Here is a 13600-nt window from a genome sequence, read left to right as displayed (position 1 = left end):
CAAGCTGCAATCCTTCCTCTGTCCAGACCTCTTTCTAGAGGAAACCACCTGCAAGTACCACTCAGAAAAATGGAGTAATGACCCGACCTGGTGACCCTGAAAAATGGCTGAGGACTTTGCAAAGCATCTATGCAGATCATTTGCTGAGGCTTTGGGGTTTGAGGCACCAGTGTACAACAAATGTGGTTTTACAAAACTTCTGATTCTATTAGCACTGCCGTGATTTAAAGTACTAGGTGCAGCTTCATCCTCAATCCAGTCACTAGAGTAGCATTCCTTGTGCATTTAAATTCTTACAGTCTCTAGATAATTACAGAGATCTGGTCTGAATGGAAAAGCTGAGTGAATTTCTAAACAAAAGTGATAAAATTTGTTCATTTTCTTCCAATCCTTTCTTACTTTCTCAGCAGTAGCGTGACTGGAAGTTGCCATTAACCCATATACAGCAATATTTGGTGGTGGTACCTATCAATTGCTTTTCTTTATATTATAACATCCTATCATGATATCTTCATGTTTAAAATATACATCTGAATATTTAAAAACAACCTCTAGATTTGCACAGTGGTTCTAACATTGAGTTCCAAACTCAACTTCGCTTCACTTTGGTGTATGTTTGGCTTTTTTTTATTTTTAAGGTTTTTTTTTCACCATGTGAAAACTATTTTCTCTGGTTGGAAACTATTACTTATCCTCGGTGTGAACAAAACTTCCTTTGTTCAGCTTTTTTTTATGGGTGCAAACTGGTGTGCTCCAAACAATAGAGCTATGCTGTCAAAACCAGCACTGCAGATTCCTGGGCTGTCATGTTTTAGGCAGTAGCTCGAGATGTCTTAAGTGGAGGAGAAGATTCTTCTTCCTCCTTTAATCAAGACTTTTTCTGGGGATTTGAATTCTTTGTTCCAGCCTTCCCTGTAGGTCTGGGAGCTGTGGTTGATCCCAGGTTTTGGGAAAGCTGAGATGTTCTACCAGACCAGCTTGGAGCCATCATTTTGGATTCCCTCTTCCCTACAATGAGTACCTGAAGCTGCTTTTACAGCTTAATATCCAATTCTTGAAACCTGTTTGGAAATACTCTTGGCTTTTGGAATGGGAAAGAAAAACTTTTAAGAGCTCTGAGAGCTGCCACGGGGACTTGCTACTTAGCTGGATCCAATCCAAAATGGCAGCCACAGCCTCGTTTCTCACAGGTGCTTTTTGAAGAATTTAGAGCTCTGTTTTCAATTCATGAGCTCTATTTATATTTTGTCTGTGCGTGTGAGACTGTGGAGCTCCAGGGACTGGTAATGGGATGTGGAGCCTTTGGCTGAGAGTTGCCAGCCCACAGCTGAGCTGTTGTCCCCTCAGAGTGTGGTTCCTGGTCCCACTCGAGTTCCTGGTGGGAAAAGTGTCCCACCCACAGGGAATGAGCAGTGAGATTCAGGACACGCAATCTCTGTCCCCTGAAGGAGGAGCCTGCAGGCAGATTGGGTCTGCAATAAACTTTTATCCATAGATAAATGAAGGGTATTAGTATTAGTATTAGTATGAGTATTAGTATGAGTATTAGTATTAGTATTAACCACAGTTAGTTCAGGCTTTTATAAGACTGCAAACAGCAGAAGCTTCTGGTGGTGGTGCTGTTTGAAGGAACTTAATTGGAATTCAAAGAAAATCTTGAACTCGAAGCCCTAATGCATTTTTCAGTGCCAAGCAAACCAAGGAACAACCAAGCTCTTACTTAATTCATGGCAGACACAACGTGCAATGTCTTCCATGAGTCCCTGTCTCAGCAGAACAGTTAAGGACACACAGCTTAAATCCTTAGAAAAAGCTGTTATTTTATGAAACTGTGCTAGATTAAATGTTAGTGTTTTAATGTCATCAGTGTTGTAGTGTCACGTCCAGATTTTTTGAAACTCAGTTTTGTGCCTGTTAGTGAATTTGAATTTTCTTTACAAGCCAGATGCTGGTGTTTGTGTGGCATCTTGTATTTTCATTACAAAGCCTCCAGTGAGGGTGTATCTTAAAATTTGCTCTGTTTTAGCTCCCAGGAGTCAGCAAGTGCTCAGCACTTGAGCTGTGGAGGCTGAACCCAAACCATTCCATGATTTAGAATGCTGCAGGGACTGAGCAGAGGACCTGTTAACCTACAGTGGTCTCAAAACAGGGGCTAAGTACCTGTAATCTCATTTTAGTGACTGTTGGATCCTGTGCCTTTTGTTACTCCATTTAACCTTACTTTCTGTAATTTCCCCCCAATAGAAAATAATAAATTATCTTTAAATAATGAATATAAATTATTCAATAGTTACTGCATTATATGCATGAGAAGAACTGGGCTGGGATTTCCATGTTAAATGCTTCAGTACAAATAAACTTAATTTCTATTTGGACATTTCAAGCTTTTCTTTGCAAGTCTCAAGATTAAATTCTACCAGGTCTTGGCACCCCAGGCTGGATAAACATTCTCCTGGAGTTCAGGATATTTAAGAGCAGAACCTGAGTTAAGAAGGTTTGGCCCTCTCAGTGTGTCTTCCTTGGGGGACTGGAACTTTGTTTGAAGTCGATTGGAGCTGGGGCTGATGTGCTGGCAGGGTTAAAAAGGAGAAGGAGGTGTCTGAGCTGGGCTGGGATATTTTATGGGAATCACTCCTTCCGTACCTTTGTTGTGCTGGTTCCTTTCCCTCTTGTTTTCATTCCTAGCCAGAGATGTGCATACACGTGTGAAACAGCATTTTCAGGGTTTGGGGGAAAAATCTTTAATTGCCAATAATAATAATAATTCCCAAACCTTCTGTTTTTCTTCTTTTCCATTTCCTCCTTTCCCTTTTCATAGAGCTGCTGTGTTCCAATGGACAGAAAATGTGCTGCTGTCTTAATTTTTAAAATCTGTTTATTACTTTGTCCCTCTTTAATTTTCCTCATTTTCTGCTTAGCTGTGCTCTACATTTTCCTGAGCTATTTTTTCTGGATACAGATGTTTTCATCCAGAGGCTTTTTTTCCTTCCACCTCCACTGCACTCCAAGCTCATGATCAGTTAAAAGCCATCAGCAAACCTTCAGTGAGTTCATTTCTGATGGTGTCATTAACAGTGATTTTAATTGATAAACTGCTGGGCTAAAATGGTTTAAAATATTATTTCCCCACATTTGTGTGGCTTGTGTGTAATTCCAGGCCTAACAGGGAGAAGCAGTAGTTCCCTGCATGCAGAATGCTGGCTTAGCTCTGCCAGTAAATGGCATTTTCAATGTAATTTTATTTATAATTGTGCTCTGTGGGGTGGGTTTCATTCTCCCCCATGACCTAGAGCAGTGATAATAAATAACCAGGCAAGAGTGGATGTAAGCTGAGAGCCTGGAGTACTGTACTTGGGATTTGCTGGTCAAACAGTAGGAGTATTTTAACTTTTTGGACGTGTGAGCTGAAGTGCAGAAAGAAATGGAAACAACCATAAAATGACATTTCCAAAAGTTCACTTGAATTTATAGTTTATTGATTCCTAAGAACCTCATTCCAAATCATGTTCTCTTCTGATATTGTAAGCTGCTTGTTTGGCAAAACTTTATGCCAGCCTTGGCTGTGTTCTGAGGCTCATTACATCTGTTTTAAGTTGTTGGTTAGTTGGAAATGAGCTTCATAATGTTTGCCATTTTCCTGGAGTTTGACGTTCCATATCGGATCCATTTCCAGGCAGTTATGAAAATACATTGAGTGACCATTGCAGGAAGTCTGGAAATTCATCTTAACTGCTTCTGGTTTAATCTTTTCAACATTGCCATCAGTGACAGGCTTAAGGAGCTTGACCACCTATTTTTAAACATGGTTTTCACACCTGGTGAGTTTGAAATGAACCAGTATATGAAATTCTCCCATTTTCTTCCACCCATGTTTGCCACTCTTGATTGATCTCTGTTGAGCTGGCATTTTCCTTTAGAACCATGTGAAATGTGGGATAAATTTTGGTGAATTTTAGCTTCAAGTCTTGCTTCTTCCAAAACCTGTGTGGTCATGAACAGTTAACTGAAGACTTCTAATACAAATTTTCAATTGGAGAAATGGCAGTGCTTGCTCAGGCAGAATCTTACCAATGTACTTCTCTACCATGCCTTTCTACCTACCTTCTTAGCCATTAAATCCATCTATTTTTGCAAGTATAAATCTGTTTTTTGCCCTGCTGTTGGCATTTGCAGATCAGTGGGGAAGCTCAGGAGCTGTTCTCGGTGCGCCACGGGCCGGTTCGAGCCGCTCGGATCCTCCCAGCTCCTCAGATCAGTGAGTACACACTTAAATACATCATCATTCACCAGAACTTTTAAAAAGGCCGCTTTTCCACTCCAGTAAAACTAATAAGACACCACAATTTGTTTTTTGGGGTGTCACTGGCTTCTGATTTGTTCAATTTCTCCTTATTTTACATTAACTTTACTCACTTTGACCCTTTCAGTGGTTTAAATTTTATCCTCCCTTGAGTGCAGCTCCTCTCTGCCACTGCTTAAATACTATTTTATCAAATTCTAAACCAAGCTGCTTAATTTAACAGGATTCTTCCAGAAGTTGAGTTAACCCCAAGAAGAACTTGTTTCAAAATCTGAGCAGCTGTGCATAAAGAAGCAAATGACTCTAAAAAACTTATGCATCTCCATCCAAACAAAATCTAATTGCTGACTTCTGAAATAACTGTTTGTGTCTAAATTAAATTGGTTGTTTTACTCTGTGGATAAAAAGAATGTATTTCTAACATGACCGAGGTGTTTGGCGATTATGCTGGGTTAGAATTTCTAGTAATATTTTATGAATTAATTAACTCAAAATAATACAGCCTAAAATCTAATTGTTTAACTTATTACAGCCTAAAATCTTATTGTTTAAATTATTCATAGTAAATTGTACTGATTTTGTGTATTTCAAAGAAAGTAAATGAAAAATGTTTAATGGAAACATGATATATTGTTTTGGTGATTTCCTGAGCAGAGGATATACAAAGTATATGTGGCTGTGTAACTATTACAGGTTAAACTAACTTACAGTAAAATATTTCCCAAGCCTGTTGTTCCTTTATTCCATTTACTGGAACCCTGCATAATTCCCAATGAGCTGCTCTTTTGCTATTATGTGTGTCATTGAGTAATGCATGTCTGTGCCCCTTCCTCTCCCAAAGGGAAAAAAAAAGGAGAAAGAGAAGTGGAAATGAAAATTAAGTAAATTAACTGAAGAACCTGGGAGTTCTGTTTTTTTCTGGTATTAAAACAGGTTTTTGATTTTTCAATCAAGTAAATCACACTCATGAACTCCTTCAAGCAGTCATTGTCTTTCTGCCCCTAAACTCCATATATTTAGCATCTGACAATGATAGTTGTTCCATTAGAAAACTATTCAAATTAGCTCATATTAAATTAAACCAAACCTTTTAAAAACATGTTTTGGTCTCTTTTTACATGGCTTGCTTTAAATAAATCTTTGATTAAAAGTACATGAATGTATCATTGACCAGTATCTGGAATCAGATAAAAGTAAAGCTGTAAGAAGAGGCCTTAGATAACTAACTCATGAGCTTTAATGATTCTGCATGAAATAAAAGGAATTTGTAAAGGAGAAGCTGATTACCATCAGCAGGCTCAAACACTGTTTTACTGTAAAGCTGTAGAAAGGGAATTATTGAAAATAGTCTCTTGGTGGATGGATTTGGCACGTTCCTAGAAACAGATCTGAGCTGGTGATAAGCAGCTCATTCCCAGGTGTGAAAGGAAAGCTCATGGCTTTAACTTGGTGACTTTACAGCAGCAGAACTTAATAGTTTGTCAACTATTTCATTAAAAACCTGCAGCCTTTTGATGTTAGATCCTCTGCCTGTGGTGTGCCTGGTGGCATAATGAAGCCTTGTTTCAGAGGGGTGATTTCATGCAGGGCATCTCCTCCAGCAGGTCCTGGGTGCTGCTGGCAGCAGGAGCTTGGGCAGGTTTGTTATGTCAGGAGCTGGGCCAGTTCCTGGAGCTGCTGGCACTGCCTGCCCTGCTCTGTCTGAGCCCCCCAACCTGAGCTGGCCCAGCTCTGCTCTGTCTGAGCCCCCCAACCTGAGCTGGCCCAGCTCTGCTCTGTCTGAGCCCCCCAACCTGAGCTGGCCCAGCTCTGCTCTGCTCTGAGCCCCCCAACCTGAGCTGGCCCAGCTCTGCTCTGAGCCCCCCAACCTGAGCTGGCCCAGCCCTGCTCTGAGCCCCCCAACCTGAGCTGGCACTGCCTGCCCTGCTCTGAGCCCCCCAACCTGAGCTGGCCCAGCTCTGCAGCATCACTTTGATGTCCTGCTCTGCAGCCTGGAGGAGATGGCCATGAAAAATGGAGACATTTGTGTAAATAATGCTAAACCTCCCAGATATCAACTGTTCTCTGTGGTCAGGTCACACCTACCACTGCCTTCAGCAGTGCAGTTTACAATATACATGGCCTTTTTGGAGACTGAGGGTTTGCACTGTGACCAAATTTTGGGCTTGCAGAGCTCATATTTAGACTATGAGAAATCTCAGTCTGGACTCTGGCAGTCTTAGGGACAGGAATTGTGAGCTGTAATAGCTCTGAGCCATCCTTGGCTCTTCCCCACTTCCAGATCTGGGTGCTGGGCTGGCTTTAGGGTTCTTTCCCTGTGTCCAGGTGTGCTGGGGGCTGGATTTTCTGTCGGTGCTGAGGCAAAGATACTCCTATTTCAGTTACCTTTGTTGTTCTTTCACCTACAAAATCAGAATATTGGTGCTTTCTGAAGGAAGTCAGTGCTACAATCTCCCATTTTTTATTACTTATTCCAGGTCATTTTACAAGCCAAATACCTGCTTTGCCTTGTGCTGTCCCATTTATCAAGGTAGAGCTGCATAGTTTAAAAATCAGTCAAGAAGCTCAGAAAGCCAGAGGAGCAGCTCTGTGTGTGGCAGCTCCTGCACAGAGGGGTGACAGGCTGGTGTGGTGAAGTTTAGATCAGTGTAAAACCTATTTCCATTTCTCAGCATTATGAAAATAAATTCCTCCAGCTAGCTGAATTAATTTATTGCCATTTTCTAGATTATGCTGCTTGCAGAAAGATGGTATAATAGCCCTTCATCTCTCAGTGAATTTGACTGTTCACTCAAATTGACTTATAAGGGGGGGGGAAAAAGCAAGTAAAAAGAAATAAAAATAATTTAGAGGTACTAAAACCCATTGAGAGTTGAAATATTGCAGCAGACTTATCCCTGTTCTCCACTGCTCTCATCTTTGATGTTGGTAAAATTAAGATTTGAACCTCAAAAGCTGACTCAGGTTTATGTGCAGGTACACTTAAAGAGCTTTAATATTTAGGTTGCTTTCTGAAGGAAGGCAGATGTGAGGTTTGTGTACGTTCAGCCACTTGGGTGGTTCAGTGGTTTTAAATCCCCAAAGGCCAAAATAATCAAAGGGTCTGTGTGGTGGAGGGGCTGGCCCTGCACGATGGACAAGCAAGGTTTGGGGTGCTTGTGCAGGTGTGTGTCTGAGTTTTGGTGTTCTCCCTCTGTTCTGTGGGGTTTTTTGGGATAATGAATGGTCATGTCTGTGGATTACAGAAATTACAGACTGGAATTTTCCAAGTAACGCTTTTAGAGATGTTGCAGGGAAGAATTCTGGAGTGCAACACTGTAAAATCCCAATTTCTTGGAATCTTTGGTCTGACCCGTGTTCCATCATCCCATCATAAATGAAATGAAATAATTATTTCACTATTTTCTGGTGCTTTAGACCAGTGCACCTGAAACTTCCAGCCAGCTGGCTGAGAGGGAATTCCAGCCTGGGGCATTCCCAGGTGCTGCTTTGTGGGGCAGGACCACAAATGCCACAAGATTTCCAAGGAAAAGATGGAAATGAGAGGGGTTTAGTGGAGCAGGAGCAGAGCTGCATTATTAAATGGGATTGATCAGTGGAATTACACACCAGGAAAATCCACTCCATGGTGTCTCTGCCCGCTGCTAAATAGGTCAGAGTGTGAAATTCATCCAGCACGTTTCCTCCTCGTGGGAAACCAGTTTGATTTCCAGAGTTCTGAGCAGCTTTGGAGTTCCTGTGACATCCACTGGGTTCCATTTTTATTCTGTATAAAGATGTGCTGTTTTTGGTGGTGTTGTTACTGTTTTTATTGGCATTATTGAGAGGCCTTTGCAGGCCCCGAGGTCTCTGTTCACAGTTTCATCAGCAGGACAGGGCCTAAGCTGCTTTGAGCTTACGTGTGGGTAACCTTCTGACTTCATAAACTTCTAAATGTTGATTTGTATGAAATTTCATTTAGCCACAGAGATATTTTTTTTTCCTTTTTTATTTTTTTTTTTTAATTTTAAGCACACTAACTGAAGTTAGGTTTTTAAAAAATCAAATCTATCATTTAGCTAAATGGAGCTGTAGATAAGGTGGTGCCTTGTTGGCAGGAGGGGCAGTTTTCATTACTTTAATTGTGTGATTTGTCAGGATTTCCAGCATTTTATAAATGCTGGAGTGTTATATGACAGAGTTAAAAGGATTTAGAATAAAAGGAGTTTAAGAAAAAGACTTTGCAACAGGATTTCAATACTTTTTGTATTTGGGAGGATTTAGAGAGCTGTTTTTCATTTCAATTTTGTTAAACACTGTGTGCAGCAGGTGTGTGCAACGTCAGCGCCTCGCACATGCAAATAAACACAATTTTACAAATGAAAATTAATCCAGCAGAACTTGGGAGATTAAATCCCACCCCAGACCTGGGAGAGAGGCTCCTGCCTCCATTAGAGCGTGGCAGAGCCCAACACATGTCACTCTGTGCAATCTCATGGATGGGACAGCTATTAACCTGATTTAATGCCCTCAGAGGCCTCTCAGTAATGATCCTTTCCTGCACTATTAATATTTACATTCTGAAAGTATTGAAGTAGAAAATGGATTTTTTAAAATTGAGGGACTTGAGTCATTACAGGCAGAAATCAGAAGTTTAAGCACCTATTGCTGAAATTCTGCAAATCTGTACTGTGGGTATTAAACCTGGCATTGCTTTTGATTTTGGGCACTTGATTCCCTGCAGTCCCATTCATATTTTCCCTCCTTCTTTCCCCTTCCTTGTCATTAAACTAGACCATAAAAGAAACATCTGAATTTGTGTGTCTAATACATCCTAATGAAAAAAAAAGGAAAAAAGTAGAGTTCAATACTTCAGGTGAAATCCTGGCTGCACTTAAATGAGAACTGCAGGTAGTCAGCATTTCACCCCAGTGGAACAGAACAAGTGGAATTAATCTGTTACCTGGATTGAAGGAAACAAATTTGTTACGAGACTCTTAAGAAGACTTTTATGTTTCATTTATCAATTTACAGGTCAGTACATACAGTGCAGGTTTGACTCACCAAAGAGATTGAAATAATAGGAATAAAAGGAAAATACATCTGGCTGGTTTAGGTTACTTGTAAAGCTATTGTTGATGGTGGAGTTATTGATGTGACCCTTTTGACTTTATAAATACCCAAAGGTGTGGGAGGGAAGAGTTTTCCTTGTACAGATGAGAGGACTCAGCAGTTTTTGTTACATATTAAATGCATGTACCTGAGTTATTAATAATTAACAGTCTCCTATGTCAAAATGTATATTGTTAATTGTTGTGCCTTTCTGAATAAATGGTTTAGTTTTGTACAGCAGTATTTAAGATTTAAATTTTGAGCAGACTGTATCACTAATATTCTTTAGAGATCAAAGGGTTTGTTGTATAATGGAGAAAAAAATAAAATTCAGTTATTCACCACACACCTGCAGACCTATAGATAGATAATTAAAAAGGCAAAGGATGAAAGAAAATGGAGGAAAGGTAGTAGTAGTGGTATTCGTTGTTACTTTCTTATTTAAATTGGGTACAAACAAACCCTGGAATTCAGTTAAACATTGTTTACAAGCAGAAGTGATTTTTTTTTTTTTTTAAACTAAATTTTAGTTTTATTTCTGTTTATGCAGCAGTAAAGCAAGGTTCTCCAAACTCTTAAAACCCCGTTTTAAGAAGTGTGATGTCTTTAAGAGTGCTGGGGTGAAGGTGTGACCGAGCCTGGGGGGACAGCAGGGCTGATTCCCAGTGCCAGGGCTGGTGTGGGAGAGGATCCCAGGGCAGGCACAGCACAAACCCTGCTGGGCTGTGCTGCTGCCAGCACCCCTGGCAGAGGATGGCATGTGCTGTAGGAGCTGTGTTTGCACCTGGAGGTCCTTTCCTCAAAGGTGTCAATCTGCTGCTGCTGGAGCAGATGGATCAGGTTTGAATTTCATCTCCTGTTTTCCTGGGCACAGGGCAGGGGCTGCAGGGCTGCTCCGAGGTTGGCACTGGTGTGTTCCATTTTTACAAGCTGGGAACCAAGGTGGGAACTCCAGGCAGAGCTGCCAAGGGCCTCAGCACAGACAAGTTCATAAAAAACAGTGAAAAGTGAGCGAGAACCACCGGTTACAGAATCCCAGCCTCAAGTGGGATGAACAGAAAATCACTCCCAAAGCCTGGCCACGTTTTGCTGCTTGTGTTGTTTCTCATTTTCATCTCTGTCAAGATCAGTCCTTCACTGCTCACAGCTCGGCCTTAATTTGAATTTCTGTCCCTCATCTTGCACAAGCTGTGGGTTTTGTGTTATATTTGATATATTGGGCCCCAACCTGAATTTGGGAACTGTACAACAGTACAAACAGTACACAGTGATTTGCTTTTTCTTTTCTTTTGTTTTCCCTCTTCTCAGGTGCTCAGAAATGTGATAATTTTGCTGAGAAGCGGCCTCTGCTTGGTGTGTGCAAAAGCATTGGATCTTCTGGGTAAGAATGTTCTTTGTTTATAAAAGGAATATATAATTTGTACTGCCATCTGAAAAGCCCAGTAGATGACATCTTTAAAACTTTGTTCCTTTTTTCTTCATGGAATAACACTGGGATGTGGTTTTAAACTATTTTTTTGGTGTGTCAACATATATTTTCCTAAGTCTTAAGCTATTGGAAAGGAATAAAAAAGACTCTTGAAATAAAATAAATGAAGAGGTATTTACAGTTTATTTTATTCTCAGTGGAATCACAACTTTATGATTAACCTTTTCTGATATTAATCTGGGTCAGAATTATTATTGTGAAGTGTTTAAAGCAGTCTCTGTGTCTTAAAAAGTAATTTTTCAAGCAGTAAATAAATCACAAATACCAAACATTTCATTGTTGCAGCCACACTGTTTGTTAGCAAAACACACGTTAAACCTCCTTCCTTGAGTTAGAAAAATCAGTTTACAGTCCTGTTTTGTGCTCTCTACAGAATTGTTGTATCACTGCTCTTATAAAAGAGGCCCTTAAGATATTTTATGTTTGATTCAGACAATGCACAGGATTTATATCTTTACCTACAGGAAAATATTTGCTTTTCAGGAGTAATCCTCTACACAGCCATTTAATGGCTGAGCAGTTGAAGTAAATCTTCTTACAGTTGTAAGACTAATTCTGTGCCACACCTTTTTCAATTAAGAATTTAATCATTGTGTGTGTGAAGGAAGAACTGTCAAATCTTTACCTTTCTCTGTTATTACTGTGGTAAATTGCAATATTAATGTTACCTGCCTTAAATATTTGAATGAAAATCCACATAAGGCAGAGAAGGGAGTTTTTTTCTACATGTATTTCCAGCTTTCAAAAACCAGTTTATGGTGATTTTTCTGCTTTTCTTCTCTGCCCTGTAAGTTTAACTATTTATTAATTACAGGTGCAAATACTGATTTGTGTTTATCCAAACATTGTATATATATATGTAAAGGATATGTTGGTTTAGTAAAAATTTTCCTTCACACACTTGTTTTAGAAGCTGAGAAATGAACAAACCCTGAAGATAGTTATTTTCATTGTGTTATTGTAGTCCTCAGTTAATGGAAAATAATTCAAAGATTATGGGCAGTTTCTGTTTTCCTCAAATAAAAGCCCCTCACGTGTTTTCAACACCATAATATTGTCATTTCCAAATAAGTTTTTGTTATTACCATTATTAATTAATTCCCAGATTAATTTCCTGATAATAGATTTTGTTTTCTATTCTGGTGTGTGATCATTTTATACTCATCAAGATGGAACTTTTGCTTCATATCTAATTTTCTGGTACACACATTTTTGTATTTTAAAAGTCACATTTTTCCAGCTAGTGAAATGACTGAAATGTTTCAGAGGGAGGTTGGACTGGATGATCTTTAAGGGTCCCCTTCCAACCCAAACCAGCCCATGACTCACTGTATAATCTTTTCAAAACAGTTGTTTTCACAGCCCCCCAAAAGATGCAATCCTGACACGGAAATGGGAAACACATTGTGTTTTTTGGCTGATATTTCTCTGCTGCTTTAGAGGTTGGTTCAGTCAGCTTCAGTCTTAGATTACAAGATTTGCAAATTAAAAGGAAAACCAAAAAAGAAAGAATATCTGCCTAAATTTTGGGGTTGTGGAAGGTTGTAAAGACATGCCTGCTTGTTCCTGGTGATAAAACAAACACATCTTTATACACAGACAAAATTAATTGATGGGTTTGGTGTTTATTAATGCATTTCCTAGGTGGTGAAACATTAAGATAACCCTGTTTTCCCTGCATGGGTTATTGAAGCCACCGTTTGGAACAGACTGGATCTGTAAAAACACTTTTAAATACACCAGAGAGGTCCAAAATCCATTACTTTTGTTTTGTTTAAATGAAAATGTACCAACATATTTAAATTAAGTAAATGCTTCATTTTACCTAATGGAGAACTTTAGAGGGAAACCAACCAGGATAATTTTGTTTTATTTTAGATTATTAAAAAAAACAGTTGAGAATAAATGGAGAGATTGCAAATTTACCCTTCAATAGATAATATAGGTAACAAGAAAGCTGAAAATAATCAGAATTATTTTCCAGGAGGGAAATAAAAGCATGTGAAGAAGCAGGGGCAGGGAGAAGGGGGCAGGGAAGTTAGAGCCCTTGTCCTGTTGCTACATGCTCTTATAAAGCCTTTCTCCATCTTTCTGCAGGTACTAGATCTCTAAGCCATCCTTTACAAAAAGCATTTGGTATTTTGGCTCCCTTGTCCTGTGTCCAAATAGCCAAATTATTTTGCTAAAAGATTAGCAGATTATGCCAGAATCTTACATGGGCAAGTATGATAATTGGCTAATGATGCAGATCTAATTAATTAAACAATCAGTAATAGATGATTAAAAAATATTTGAGGCCTTTAGGGAGAGTGCAGGAGCTCAGGCAGTGGCCCCATCAGCAGCCTCTAGCCTGTGTTGGCTTTCCAGCTTATATTTTTAGAAAGTTGAATTAATTTAATGGTATCAAGTGGTGGAAAATTTTGGATGACTTGAAGAATTGGATGGAGGTCACTTAAGGGCATGAGAAGCAAGAGGTAATCTTTATTAATCATGGGAGGAGAGAGGAAATTAGGGTAAATTAAAGAAGGAGGAGTAGCTGGAGCAAACAAAATGTGTAACTTTGGCTAGCCAGCATTTTTTCCCCCTGCTGATCTGTTTACAAGGCAAATCAATTGGCAGCAGATTTTCAGGAAGCGTGTGCTCTATTCACATGGCTACTGTAGATTAAATCCTGCTAACCTTAGCCCAACTTCAGCTCAGGAATGTGTTTATGGGAGTGC

General features: G+C 39.6%; 1 protein-coding gene across 19 annotated transcripts in view; it reads left to right on the top strand.

Annotated features, from left to right (window-relative positions):
* Nucleotides 1-13600, top strand: part of BCAS3 (BCAS3 microtubule associated cell migration factor) — a 301169-nt gene that overhangs the window by 9826 nt on the left and 277743 nt on the right. For all 19 annotated transcript variants that reach the window (XM_086858967.1, XM_086858965.1, XM_086858973.1 and 16 more), the window contains exons 6-7: nt 4174-4255; nt 10700-10772. In XM_086858967.1, coding sequence (XP_086715093.1) covers nt 4174-4255; nt 10700-10772 — 155 coding nt within the window. The remainder of the gene's footprint in view (nt 1-4173; nt 4256-10699; nt 10773-13600) is intronic.

This window comes from Cyanistes caeruleus, chromosome 21, assembly GCF_971803275.1.
Source record: "Cyanistes caeruleus chromosome 21, bCyaCae1.hap1.1, whole genome shotgun sequence".
Taxonomy (NCBI): Eukaryota; Metazoa; Chordata; class Aves; order Passeriformes; family Paridae; genus Cyanistes; species Cyanistes caeruleus.
The sequence above is the reverse complement of the archived record's forward strand: the minus strand, read 5'-3'. Positions and strand labels throughout refer to the sequence as shown.